This window comes from Oryx dammah, unplaced genomic scaffold, assembly GCF_014754425.2.
Source record: "Oryx dammah isolate SB20612 unplaced genomic scaffold, SCBI_Odam_1.1 HiC_scaffold_28, whole genome shotgun sequence".
Taxonomy (NCBI): domain Eukaryota; kingdom Metazoa; phylum Chordata; class Mammalia; order Artiodactyla; family Bovidae; genus Oryx; species Oryx dammah.
Window position 1 is genome coordinate 91,768,300 of NW_024070212.1, and position 14,449 is coordinate 91,782,748.

General features: G+C 34.7%; 1 protein-coding gene across 16 annotated transcripts in view; it reads left to right on the plus strand.

Annotated features, from left to right (window-relative positions):
- Positions 1-12,690, plus strand: part of TUT4 (terminal uridylyl transferase 4) — a 136,317-nt gene extending 123,627 nt beyond the window's left edge. Inside the window, exons 25-30 of one of the 16 annotated variants that reach the window (XM_040231117.1) lie at positions 1,994-2,109; positions 3,007-3,230; positions 4,003-4,103; positions 6,658-7,105; positions 10,941-11,099; positions 12,040-12,690. In XM_040231117.1, coding sequence (XP_040087051.1) covers positions 1,994-2,109; positions 3,007-3,230; positions 4,003-4,103; positions 6,658-7,105; positions 10,941-11,099; positions 12,040-12,128 — 1,137 coding nt within the window. In that variant the 3' untranslated portion in view covers positions 12,129-12,690. Of the gene's footprint in view, positions 1-1,993; positions 2,110-3,006; positions 3,231-4,002; positions 4,104-6,657; positions 7,106-10,940; positions 11,100-11,947 lie in introns of all 16 variants that reach the window. The other 15 variants (XM_040231127.1, XM_040231129.1, XM_040231132.1 and 12 more) reach the window with 15 other exon arrangements.
- Positions 12,691-14,449: the final 1,759 nt, after the last annotated feature.

The following is a 14,449-nucleotide window of genomic DNA, read 5'->3' on the forward strand; positions in this document are numbered from 1 at the left end:
AGCAAATGTCTCCTCCAGAAAGTGTTCCTTTTTTGAATTAGTAAACTTACATTATAAAAACATTATATTCTGTTATTATTAATATATTTTTAAATTCTTCAATAAAATTTTTGTGAGAATTTTGTAAGTACCTATATAATATAATGTCTTCAATTTTACCTCAACACCTAAAGTTTTAACTATATGGCTCTTCCCAGAAGAAGTTTGCTGACCCCAGGTCTAGGCCACCTTAACTAGGAAGGTGGGATGAAGAAAAATTGATTAAAGAGATAGATACTCAGGAATAGAATGGATACAACCTGGTGATTAACTAGAGGTGATGAGTCGAGGAGAAATCAGGGTGATTTCCTAGATTTTGCCATAAGCAACCAGGTAAATTAGGAAAGGCTTTCATTTTTGTCTTATCAGAAAAAATGATAATGAAGAGTTTAATAAATTATATTGACTTCATCAGTAGTAAATGTAAAGAATTATATTGTGTTCTTTTTTAGAAATACAGTTTTATTGAGAAATAATTCATGTACTTTAGCGTTCACCTATATAAAGTGAGTAATTCAGTGTTTTTGAGTATTGTTTGCAGGATTGTACAACCATCACCACATCTAATTAGAACATTTTGTCCTCTCTCAAGGAAACTCCTGTCCCAATTAGCAGTCAGTCCTCCTTCCTTTTTCCTCTCACTCTGTTGATTTGCCTATTGTGGATGTTTATGAAAATGGAATCAAAGTATGTGTAGCCTTTTGTGACTGGTTTCTTTCATTTAGCAGAATGTATTCCGGGTTCATTCAAGCTGTAGTATATATCAGTACTTCATTCTTTTTTTTATGGTTGAATGATATTCCGTTGTATGGTTATATTACATTTTATTTATTAATTCATCAGTTTGTTGGAAATTTGTATTGTTTCTATTCTTTGGCTACTCTGAGTAGTGCTGCTATAAATATTTGTGTACAAAATTTTCTGTGGATGTATGTGTTCATTTCTTTTGGGCATATACGTAACAGTAGAATTGTTGGGTCATTTTAATAAGTTTATGTTTAACTTTTTGAGGAGCTACCAAGCTGTTTCTTAAAAGAATTGGACTATTTTATATTCCTACCTGCAATATATGAAGGTTCCAGTTTTTTCACATCCTCACAATACTTGTTGCTATCTTTTTTCTTTTCTAATAGCCATGCAGTGGGTGTCTCTCTTATACTTTTATCCCTGACATTAGATAGATTTGAAGAAATCAGAGTACTAAGTAGGCATGTTCTCTTGCCATCCAAAGATATGGGTATTGTCAGGATAAACTAGTCTTTGTGATAGTGCAAAACTGAACTTAAGCTTAGAAAGGTAACAAAGGTAGTAAGATAAAGCAAAAATGAGCTGATTCTTCAAAGACTTGGAAAACGATTTAAATTCTTATTGGTTCTCTGTATTCTTTTGGGGTATATTCTACTTTGTATAGTAAATGTTACATATTCTTGAAATGTTGAATGTAAACCCAGTGATATTTTAAACAAACCAGAGGATTGATTTATTTACATAGAATTCTTTCGTAAAGATACTAATTGTGGAAGTAGCCTGGTGGGGCAGAAAGCATGAGATTTGTTATTAGACTTAGCTTGAAATCCTTTATCTCTTACTTACTAGCTTTTTTTGCTGTGGGCAAATGGCTTGAACTTTCTGAGCCTTGGAGCCTCAGTTTCCTCATCTATAAAATGAGCAGGAAAATAGTATCTACTTTATCGGGATAGTACACAAAGATGTTACAGATGAATGAGAAAAAAGTGTGAATGTGAAGTGATTAGTACTGTACAGCTGTGCTATTGATGATAATTCTGAATCTTGTTTTCATATCATGGTTTTAGTTACAGTGAAATACTTGTTGATATTTATTTTGTTTTTAAAAGAATTACTTTTGGGTCCTGGTCTGTTTTCCATTTGGATTCAAAAGTTTACAGTGGTGTTTTTTTTTTTTCCCCCTAGTAAAGTTATATTTTCTTCCTAGGAGTACTTCTTTGATTCCAGAGTATTAACAGATGGAGAACTGGCTCCCAATGATCGATGTTGCCGTGTGTGTGGAAAAATAGGCCACTATATGAAAGACTGCCCCAAAAGGAGAAGGTTGGCAAATGATTATGTATCAACATTGTAGGGAAAATAAATATGAGGCAAATTGAAGGTATAACTGTGTTTAGATATGTTTAAATTGAGAAAGTTTAGAGCTTGAAGTTGACCCTTAGGTAAATGTATATTTGAGTGGTTTGTGAAAGAGTGAGATTTATTCCTGGTACATTGGTGTCTCATGATGTTTATTATTTGTTCATCTATTCATTAAGGCTTTTTAAACTGCAAAAGTATTTATTAACACCTACTGTATGCTGGAAACCATGCTAGAATCTAAGGGGAAAAAAAGACCAAGATGCGAGGTTCTTGCTGAGAACCTCACTGTTACAAAAACAAATAATTAAAAAATAATTAAATGAATCTTTGAGGTATACATTGTAAAATATGCCTATATACTCTTTCCCTTAAGGAATATACATCCTCTGTGCTCCCTGAAAATATGTCTGTAATACTTTCCTGTGTTCTTTATACTGTGTTAATAGGCCAGGAAATTCCTTTTTCGTCATAAATCCTTACTTAATGTAGGGAGCTTAGAACTTTTCATACAGAACAAATTTGTAGTTTCCATCACTGCTATTTATTAAATTTAGAGAAGACATTTTACTTTCTCTAAGTCTCAAATGTCTTTCTCTATAAAATGGAGATAATAAATAGCCGACTAAGGATTGTAGAATTAAAATTTGCTATTAAACATTAAAAATTGATATTGTATTATGAAACTACTAGAATACCTAGTGTCTGCCATATGAGTAGTTACGTGAGAACCCTTGCCTTCAAAAAAGTGCATGAAACAATGGGCATGTTAGTCCCTTTATTGTGAGGCTCTTGTATAGTTTAGTTTATTCTGTAGTTCCCTCGGTTTATAAGTCCCTAGCCCCACATTATTGGTATCAGCAGTTTACTGTTTAGACTAAAGAAGAAAGACAGTGAAGAAGAGAAAGAAGGGAATGAAGAGGAGAAAGACTCCCGAGACCTTCTTGACCCCCGAGACCTCCACGACACTCGAGACTTTAGAGACCCCAGAGACCTCAGATGCTTTATCTGTGGAGATGCGGGACATGTGCGAAGGGAGTGCCCAGAGGTCAAGCTGGCCCGCCAGAGGAATAGCAGTGTGGCAGGTAAATAGAAAAAGCCAAAAATGGTTTTTGGCGGAAATAGTGTCATTTATGTTGATGTCATTTTAAGGACCCTGATTCTTCTCTATTCTAAACATAGCTATATGATTTTAGGTCTTTTAATTTATTAAAGGGAAAATTTAGGTTTTTATTTTGAATAGTATTTGGATATGTTTAATATCAAGGTCTTAGCAGTCTGTTGTATTCAGTCAACTCCCTCCAAGTATTTTTTGGATTTGAGTCATATTCTTTATTTCTCTTGCTATGAGAAGTTAACAAAAGTTAACTACCCACCCCCAAAAGTTAATGAGAGATTGTTTTTCTGTGAACATATGGGAGAAATTGTATCTCTTCCCATGTCTTTAATGAGAGTGGGAGATCTGTTCTTATATTTCATAGGGAATTTTATGAATTAGAAACCAAGATGAGAGTTTATTGAAAGAAAAAAACAAAATATATGTGATGATTTCTAGTTATTCAGATTCTTGTTGCCAGAGTTATTTTCTTAAATAAATATATAATCTTCCTTAGAAAACAGTATGATATTTGTTCTTGTTTCCAGAATCACTGTATTTTTTTAATGCTCTAAGGATTGAGAAATGGCTTAAATTAAAAAATGAGTTGTTAAAAAGTTCTTTGCTAACATAATCATAGTTTAAAAGTCCAAGTTTATAAAATCATAGATTTTAGACTGTTATACTGAAGAAGGGAGTTTATTGATTATCATTTCTCTGTTATTTTATCTATTGAATTTCTTTTTGATGTCTTCTCTTAGCAGCCCAGCTGGTCCGCAATCTTGTAAATGCCCAGCAGGTGGCTGGTTCAGCCCAGCAACAAGGTGATCAGTCCATAAGGACTAGGCAGTCCTCAGAATGTGTGAGTACTCTGCTTGCAGATGGGTTGGTCTTGGCAGGAAAACAGCTCTAATTTTGGTGGGTGATAAGGTTGATCTTTGAAATTGGCAAATTCAGTCTTTCAGATTACACAGTGCTTTATAGAGATGTCCTTGCTAGGCACATCAGCTAGAATGAGCATTACTTTTGCAGTAATATAGATCTGAGTTTTAATCAATGGGCAAGATACTTCAGTGAACCTATTTCTTATTTATAAAATAAGGTAACTACCAAATAAGGTTGTTGGTTGGATTATAATAAGGTAATAACCTTGAGGTTTTAGGTTTTGCATAATGTAAGAATATGGAAGAATATTCTATAATGAAAGAACACTGTTAATTAAAAATAGACCCCCAAATTGAGATGTATTAAGGGTTTAGTACTGTTAAGGCAGTACATGCATGATATTTCATTTGCTTGAAATTTTGTGGCTTCTCATCGCTGATATGGATACCTAGTGAAACGTATCCTGTAAAAGACAGAGTATTTAATTAGATTTCTGATTCACAGGTTTCATGTTTTCTTTGCTGAGTTGCTCTAACCTTTGTCTAAATATGTATTCACCTTGCACATTTTAAATTAGGTAAATACTAATTGAATGCTTATTCTAAATCTGACATTGTGCTTTAGTGCTTCACACTAGTTATCACATTTAATCCTTTGAATGGCCATGTGAAGCGATAGGTATTGGTATGATCAAATTTTACAAATTGGGAAGCTGAGAATAAGAGAAATTAAAAGATTCAAACACAGGTCTACATCACTTCAAAGCTGTTAACTATTAAACATGCTAAATCTGATGTGATCTGTGTTTTGGAAAAAAATTCTTAGAGCATTTGAAGAGCAATAGTAGAACTTGTCTTAAAAAAAACATTTAGGATCCCACTAACCCTAACTCCAACGCTTGAATATGTACTACTATGCATCTGACATTTTCATAGAAGTTATATAGTAACAGTTATATTACAGTAACAACACTTATTGATTGCTACTTGCTCTCTATGCATTTTTCCTGTTTCTTCTTCTTAAATGTTTTTAAAATACTGAAAAAGTATAGAAAATGATAAACATCCATGCACTACTACCAGGCTTTAACAATTCTCAATGTTTTGTTATTTTGGTTTTATTAAAGAGTATCCACAGTTGACAACCCCTATGCATTCCTCTTGGATGCTGTTCCCTTCTTAAAACTTTCCTGCTATACTTTCCTTGCTACTAAAATGTATCTACTATTCTATATTTGGTGTTTATGTTTTTGACATATATTGTTGTAGTTAATCTTCACAAAAACCTATGATGTAGATTCTATTATTTATACTTTACAGGTGAAGAAATTGAGATTTAAGTTTTTTGCCTGAGGTCAATAAACACTTGGAACCAGAACTTGTATCCTTAGGTTCTGTTTCCAAAACCTGTGCTCTAACCACTTTCCTATGGTGCCCCTAACTTTCATCCTCTACTTTTAGCACTCACCTCACCTGAGATTGGGTAAGAATCTGACTAATGGACTTTGCTATTCAAGGTCTCACAATGTACTTCAGCTTCAACAGGTCTATAATGTAGCTTATATTTTTTTCCAACTTCCCAAGTTTGCCTCTTCCTCCTGTCTTCTCCATCTCATTGAATGATCTCACTGTCTCTAGTTTCCTGAACTACTACTTTTCCCTCAACCTCCGCATCCAGTCAGTCACCAGGTCCTATTGTTTCTATCTATAAAAAATAGTTCGCATCCATTTGCTTCCCTAGGTAACCATCATTTCAGATTCCAATTACTTTAAAAGGCCATGTGCTTTTGTTTCTGTATACCTTCAGTTATGTTGTTCTATCTAACTGAATCTTCCCTTCTCCTTTTTCTCTACTCTCTTTTATCATATTGGTTTCTATTTAAGTCTCAGCTTAAAAGTCGCTTCCTTCAGGAAGATTTCCTTGATTTCCACTTTCTTTCATCTTGTCTTCTCTTCTTCTCCCAGAGTGGGTTTAGGTATTCCTGCTCTGGGATTTCATTATACATTATACAGTCTTTATCATAGTAATCATTATACTTTATTGTGATTGCTTATGTAATTTTTATCTCTTCCTCCTCTTTTTCCTTATTGACTTTAAGCTTCATGAGGGCATACATGTTAGTATTTTATTTTTAATACCTAGAACAATGCCCAGTACATAACTGACACCCTGTAAATGCTTGTTGAGGAGCTAAATGAAAGTGAGTGGGAGATATTTAGGTGTAAACTTCTAGTTACAGTTGGAGTTGTGTGTTCTATGTGATAAGTATGTTGTCTGGACTTTGTCTTCTTTGGGCAATAAAAAGATTTATAGATAAAACCTACGTGAGAGAGGGTTTGAGAACCTTGGGAAAAACTCTACCTTCATATAAAATGAGGTTCTGTTATTATCTGTTAGTATGTATATCATAAAGTTCTGTTTATAGTATTCTGATGAAGTAACTCCACAGTTTTATATTTTTATACTTTCTGCTTTTATAAATTAAGATGTTCTCAAATTAATTTTAAAATCTATCTTTTTTTTCTCTGCAGTCTGATTCGCCATCTTATTCTCCTCAGCCCCAGCCATTTCCACAGAACTCTTCCCAATCCACTGCCATTGCCCAGCCTCCATCCCAGCCAGGATCCCAGCCCAAGCTTGGCCCACCTCAGCAGGGAGCCCAGCACCCCCGTCAGGTCCAGATGCCTCTGTATAACTTTCCTCAGTCACCACCAGCTCAGTATTCTCCCATGCACAACATGGGCTTGTTGCCAGTGCATCCCCTCCAGATCCCTGCCCCATCCTGGCCTATTCACGGCCCAGTGATCCATTCTGCACCAGGCAGTGCGCCCAGCAATATTGGCCTGAACGATCCCAGCATCATCTTTGCACAGCCTGCTGCCAGACCCGTGGCGATCCCTAGCTCCTCTCATGATGGACACTGGCCCCGTACTGTGGCTCCAAATTCCCTGGTGAACAATGGTACAGTGGGGAATTCGGGTAACCCTTTCTTTTATTCTTTTGTATCTGTCTGTAGAAAGGTTGGATGAATTGTATTACTGGTTGAACCTGGGGAGATAAATGTGAGTAAAAATGGCAATCATTATTTGTGGGGGGGAGCATAAGGTAAGGTGAAGAGTATGGGCTATGGATTCAGACCACCTGGATTTGAATTGTGGCTCTGCCATTTATTATGTGGCATCAGGCATTTGCTTAATCTCTTTGTACATTGGTTTCATCTGTGAAATAAGTGTGTATTAATAGAAACTAATTCACAGGAATGTTGTGAATAGTAAATGAGCTAATAAATATAAATGTTTGTTATTATTATTATTTTAAAGTTTCATTGCAGTCTCATTTGGTGTAGGTATTATTAGCACTTATTTTTACAGTTCAGGAAATTGTGAAGAGTTAAAAATAACTGTCATGCTGTCATAATCTTAGTAGATCCAGGATTTAAACTGATTTCTTTCTTTAAAACCTGTAATCTTTGCTTTGGACTCTTACTATCTCCTTCCTTACTAAGAAGCAGTTTTCTAAAAAGAAAAAGATTAGTAACCCTTAATAGCTTAAGAAAGAATAGTTTTTTACTGGTATTTAAATAAGGCATATTCTTTGTAGAGCATTGGAAAAAGAAAAAGAAAGCCATATATTTCCTGGGTAGAACTGTTCAGAAATATTTTGGTTTATTACTAGCCAGTCATTTTTTTTCATTTTTGTGTATTTAAAAATAGTTGATAAATGCTGTTAAACTAGTTTTACATTATATTTATTTTTAAAACTTTTATCATGGAAAACTTGAACACAAAAGGAGAGAGTAAAGTGTAACCCTCCCATTACCCGGATTTAAGTTACCTGTGTTTTCTGTTTACTGTTTGTAATTCTTCTGTAACTTACTGTCTGTGATTCTTTTCCTTATTAACTACTTGGTTATCCTCATATATTGTTTGTAGAGGAAATGTAGAATAAAAGCTTGATTATTTACCTTTATCAATTTTCAGAATAATTTTAGTGATAGTTTTAAATCAATATATGTTTCCTTAAAGCACTGTAATGGAGGAATCTCTGACCTCTTGGAATAATACAGATAGTATATTTTGCTAAGCAGAAATTCCGGAGTGTAGAACTCATTTAGATTTCAAGGATCAAAGGATATACGTCATACATGGCCATTCTAATGTGGCCTCTGCTTTTCTCATTCAACAAATGTTTATTGTATGCATGTCATGATAAACACTGTGATAGTCACTGAGTTATATAACCATGAAGACAGACACATGCTTTGCCTTTTGATTATATTGATTCAGTTTTTAACAGTTTTAACTTCTTCCTCTCCCTACCACTAGTTGATCTCTGTTTTAGCCTTAATAAACTAATTAATTAACACCCTATAGACACACCATGCTCTTACCCCTGGTTATTTACGTAAGTGGTTGGTTCCCTCTGCCTGGAACGTCCTCTCCAATAACTCTCCTGTTCACTCTCACCTCCGTCTGCTTTTCTCCAAAAGCTTGGCTAACTTACTTATCCTTCATTTTAAAATTTGGACCACTTTCTTTAGGAAGTCACTAATTCTTATAGAGCCTCTCCTCCAATTGTATTAGGTATTCTTTTCTCTCCTCCATGTTTCCTTAATATCCATATTATAAGACTTGTCTTACTGTGTAGAAATTGCCTGTTTACTTGTCTGCATAATGCATTAGACTGAACTTTTAGAGATTGTAAATTGTTTCTTGTCTATCATTGTCTCCCTAGTGTCCAGTATAGTGCCTGTTGTCAGATAGATGTTGTTTGTATACTTCTATTATATAATAAACTATTATTCAGCAAATATTTATTATTTGTTGGATGGGTGTACAACTTCTAGTTACTATTACTGCTAAAATTAACATTATGTTAAAAATGATAAAACCAGATGGGGATATATTAAAATGATAATAGTGTTTGTATTAGAATAGGGGGTTATATGGGTGTTTCCCCCCATTTTTCAAATTGTCTTTAATGGTAGTTGTTCAGACTATCTCTAATTACAAAAATATTTGTTTGTGAAAAATGACCAAGAGAGATTGAACTATATCCTAAAAATACCCTTTTGTGTAAAAATGTTTCTCAGTTAGTAAGGATCTCAGTGATGTATCGGAGAAGGCAACGGCACCCCACTCCAGTACTCTTGCCTGGAAAAATCCCATGGACGGAGGAGCCTGGTAGGCTGCAGTCCATGGGGTCGCACAGAATCGGACACGACTGAAGCGACTTAGCAGCAGCAGCAGTGATGTATACCCAGTCTTATTTTTTGTAAATTCTGCAGCTTCAGCTCTCAGTTGTAACTTGGCTTTACAAACTTGCAGTGAACTAGATGCTTTGTTTACTAGCTACCTCCTGAGAAGACTGAGCTTGTAGGAATGTGGCTAGTATGGGTTTTAGTTTTCTTCTTCCCTATCCTGTACCTGCTAACTTCCTCCTAGGAAGTTTAGTAAATAAGGGCCAGTGTCTTTCAGATTATTTCCTGCCACATTTTGATCCTGAATGAGAAAAGCCTCCAGAAATGATCCAGAAGATTCAGGGGTTACTGCATTTTGAAAGACTTACTTTAAGACAGGTCTTAAAGGGAAGTAGATTGGTGGGGGTGGTTTGCCATAGAACAGGACTCATATATATATATTTTTTTTTAGTTCCTAGTTATATGCCAGAATTTGTGCAAGCTACTTTATTTTTGTTATCTTATTTAATCCTCATAACAACCTGAGGTTCATAATTAAACTTTAGTAATTTTTGTAATTAGTATTTGAACTTAAAGTTGTTTGGCACCAAGGCCTGTTTTCAACCATTTCACCACAATGTCTCAGCTTCTAACAAAATCTTCCAGGCCAATATATAATTGATTCTAGGATAATTGGCAGTGTCTTTATGATAAAATGTAAGCTGCTTAATGACATACTAAGGTTCTTTGAAATATAAATTCTACCTACCTGTCCAGCCTTTCCTCTTAACACTGCTTTCCTTTGCATCTGTCTCTGTATTACCAATTGTTTTGCAGCTTCCCAAACTTGCTGTACTTTTCTGCTTCCTGGCTTTTGAACACACTATTCCTTCTGTCTGAAATTCCCTCCCTCTCCCATTTTACCTAACTTGTTCCTTGTCCTTTAAAATTCAATTTAGTCAATCATTTTAGGAAAACCTTCTATGTCTTTGAACGGTTGAATTAGTCCCCTCTTTAGACACCATCCACCAATCTGTTACAGCAATTACCACATATTATTATATATGTCTTCTTAAGTATTTCCTTTATGAATAATTTAGGAACAGTTACAGTGTTTTATTCCTTAAAATTGTTTTTGGTTGCCATATATACACTATACATAATACATATATTGACATATGTACATTATTGATATATATACACAATTGATATAACTCACACTGTTAATATATAGTATTGTGTAGATATGTCAACCAAAAAAACTTTAATAAAACATCGTAATTGTTCTCAAATTATTCATAAATAAGACATTTAGATAACTAATGAGAACCTACTGTATAGCACAGGAACTCCACTCAGTGCTCTCTGGTGATCTAAATGGGAAGGAAATTCAAAAAAAGAGGGTATATGTGTAGCATATAGCTGATTCACTTTGCTGTATAGCAGAAACTAACAGCATTATAAAGCAACAATACTTCAATAAAAATTTTTAAAAAAATTTGGGAGGAGGATATCCTCTGCATTTAGCATACTTCTTGGTCAGTGATGACCAATAAATCTTTGTGGAATGAAGGAATCTTTGAATGAACAAGGTGATGTTTTAACGTGTATCTTTCCTTTGTTCTTGAAATGCAGAGCCAGGATTTCGAGGACTGAATCCTCCAATTCCCTGGGAACATGCACCACGACCCCATTTCCCTCTTGTCCCAGCTTCGTGGCCTTATGGTTTGCATCAGAACTTCATGCATCAGGGAAATGCCAGATTCCAGCCCAACAAACCTTTCTATACTCAAGGTACCATTGCTTACATATTTGTTACAAGGCTGAGTGGGTTTTGTTCTGGGACAGTGGAGCCTTTGTAAAGGCCAGGATCTGGGAGTAAAACTTTATGAACTCAGTAAATATTCTTTGAGAGAGCATACTGTATATCAGACTTTGCTAGATGCTTATTGCTCAAGCAGAATTAAATAATAAAACCTACACTTAATACATATTTTATTAGGAAAGCTAGACATGTAAAACAGACAAGGAAAGGAGCTTAGAGGAATCCATTAACTTTGCCCTAGCAGAGGGAGCAGAATGTGGACACCAGGGATCAAACTGCCTATGATTTTGACATTTGAATTAGGTCTTGAAATATATGGAATTTTTTTCCCTAGAGATTGTGTAGAGGTTAGAGAAGAGTGTTCTTAGCTGAGGCAAAAATATATGCAAAATCACTTGAGTTTTGCCTCAGTAAAAAGAATAGGAAAAAAGAGAAAATAATAGGAGTAGATGAGGTAAATGGAAAAATGTGTAGGTAATGAGGCTAGAGAAGTTCGGCTGAAGTCATATTATAAAGGAGTTTGGATTTAGTTTAGTAAGCAATGGAATCTAGTAAAATTTTTGAGTTGAGTAATGTAATAGTTGATTTGTTTAGTAAAACTGAGATTTGAATGACATTTGAATGGATTATATTCTGTTGGTACTCATGTACCAGTAATGGCTTTGATCTAAGATATGAATAGCATTTTATCTAGTCTTATTTGCCTCCACCGTATCTCAATTCAAATAGGGAATGTTTAGGGGGAAAAAGTTAATTCTAAGAGGTTATCAGGTAAATAGGCACGAGCCTTTCAGTTTCCTGTCTGTGTTGTGTCCAGCAGACAGATGTGCCACCCGTCGGTGTAGAGAGCGTTGTCCCCACCCACCAAGAGGAAACGTGTCGGAGTAATGCAAGTCCATTTTCTTTCAGCTGGTCTACAGATGCACAGCAACCAGCCAATCCTGCTGTCTCAAGGGTATCCGTACCTCAGTGTCAGTTACATTCAGCAGAAAAAGTGACATTTAATGGAAAATAAAACAAATCAGGTTCTGATTTAAAATTTTAACGTTTAGATAGCTTATTTAAATTCTAAGACTGTTTTTAAAGACTGTATTATTTGTATATAAATATGAACTATAGTTTTTACTAGTATCACCAAATTGAGTGATACAGATTTCATCTATTTTATTACCCTATTTTTAAGGGAATTTTGTTTTGTTTAACCTTGATGAATTGTATAAAGAGAGAATTTAAAAATTACATTCTTTATTTTCTATTAGCTGTATTCATACTTTGGTTGCTTCAGACTTTATATATATTGTTCTTAAGAATTAGGAAAGACTTTCATGTGTTTTAAATTTGTCACTTCTATTCTTTACAGAACCTTGTAGTGCCAAAAACTTTTTAAAAGGTAAAAAAATAATAAAATAAAACCTCAAGATTGAAGATTTAGATTTTTTTCTTTTACATTCTTGTATATTGAAAATATTCATACTTGAACAGAAATTTGCTTTTGTCTGTATTTGAAGTAATTCTATTTTAAGTTAATAAATCTTTTTGACAAGAGTCAAATTTGGTTAATTCATCTAGTTGTTTAGATGATAGGAATATAATGTTACAATTCAGAGATTTTTTTAAAAGTATTTATTTATTTGGCTGCACCCTGTCTTAGTTGTGGCATGTGAACTCTTAGTTGCTACATGTGGGATCTAGTTCCCTGACCAGGGATCGAACCCAGACTCCCTACATTGGGAGTACAGAGTGTTAGCCACTGGACTACCAGGGAAGCCTCAGATTTGTTTTACTCCCAGTGAATAGACTGTTCTAAATCACAGACTTAGTTTTACAAAAAGATCTACAAATCTTTTCATTTTATTTGATTGGATCTTCACAACACCCATATGAAATTGATAGAAGCAGATACTATCTCATTTTATCATTGAAAAAACTGGAGGTGCAAAACAAAGTGAATTCTAAAGTTAGGACAGTTACATGTTGGGAATCGAATCGAAACAGATCTTTGAAGTCGAGTTTTTAAACTGTTGAAACTGATACTGACAATTAGAATGGAGGGAAGGTAATTTTTATTTACTGAGGAACTAACATGCTAGACTGTTTTGAGTCCTGTATTACTGCCTGGAAAGTACACATCCTGCAAGGATGATGTGTACCAATAATACCTCATGATCAGTGATTATAGTTGCATTCCAAGCTTGTATTGTTGGTGGTATATTTCTTAACTGTTCCTGGTACTCTATGTTGAAGTGAGGTCATCTTATATGAACAACTGAGAGAGACTTGCCAGAGATTTCAGACTAAATGATGCAATAGATTTGGAAATCTGCAGAATAAGTAAATACAAATGTCTTTTAAGAACAGTGTATTATCTTTGTTCTGCTTCCTCACAGATATGTGTTCCTTAAATAGGAGAGCATGTGGGCTTTTGCCAGTTTCCAGTATGGAAGGAAGATGCTTGAAATCTATTGCAGGTGGTTGGAAGGCTTTCCTGCTATATTTATAGCCTTGGAAAGGAATTTTTTAAATGTTAAGCTGGTAGTTTTTCATATTAAAGCTTCAGCATGCCTTGGCAATCATTATGAATTACTGTGCTGTGCACCTGGAACTAACATAGTGTTGTTGGTCAGTTAAACTTAAAAAAAGCTTCATTCACAATCTCATGGAATCCTCCTAAGTGGTGGAGTTTAGCTTATTGGTTTTGTTAATAATGAGATAGGTAACTGGCCCAACGTACACTTTTCTGTTAAAATATGACTTAAGAGAATTCAAGATTTTTCTTTAAAGTCAGTGTTCTAAGCATTTCATGTCCTTTCAGGTCTTAGATAATAGAGTGCTGGTTTTTCTGTTCTACTTTTGTACATATTTTAAATATTCATTTAAAAGAAAATGACTTGGGAATTCCCTGGTGGTCCAGTGGTTAGGACTCTGTGCCCGCACTACCAAGGGCCTGGGTTCAATCCTTGGTCGGGGAACTAAAATGCCAAAAGCTGTGCAGTGCCACACTCCCCTTGCCCCCCAAATTAATCTGCAACAAGAGACTGCCCCAGTTCAGCCTTGCTTCTCATAGGTAGGTAGTATACCATTGGGAAAAGGTATTCATGGGGCAATAAACCCCAGTTACCTAAGTTTTACTTATATAAGTGTTCCTATGTAGTAATTTTCAGCATCTCACTTGTCCCTCCTTCAGTAATGGCTAGTATTCAATTGTAGAACTGTTCCAAGTTGAAAAATAGAAAACTTGTAATTTATGGTAGTAGCTGAGTTTTACAATTTACAGACTTTTTATATAAACTATAAAATTATGAATTCAGATCTCTTGTAG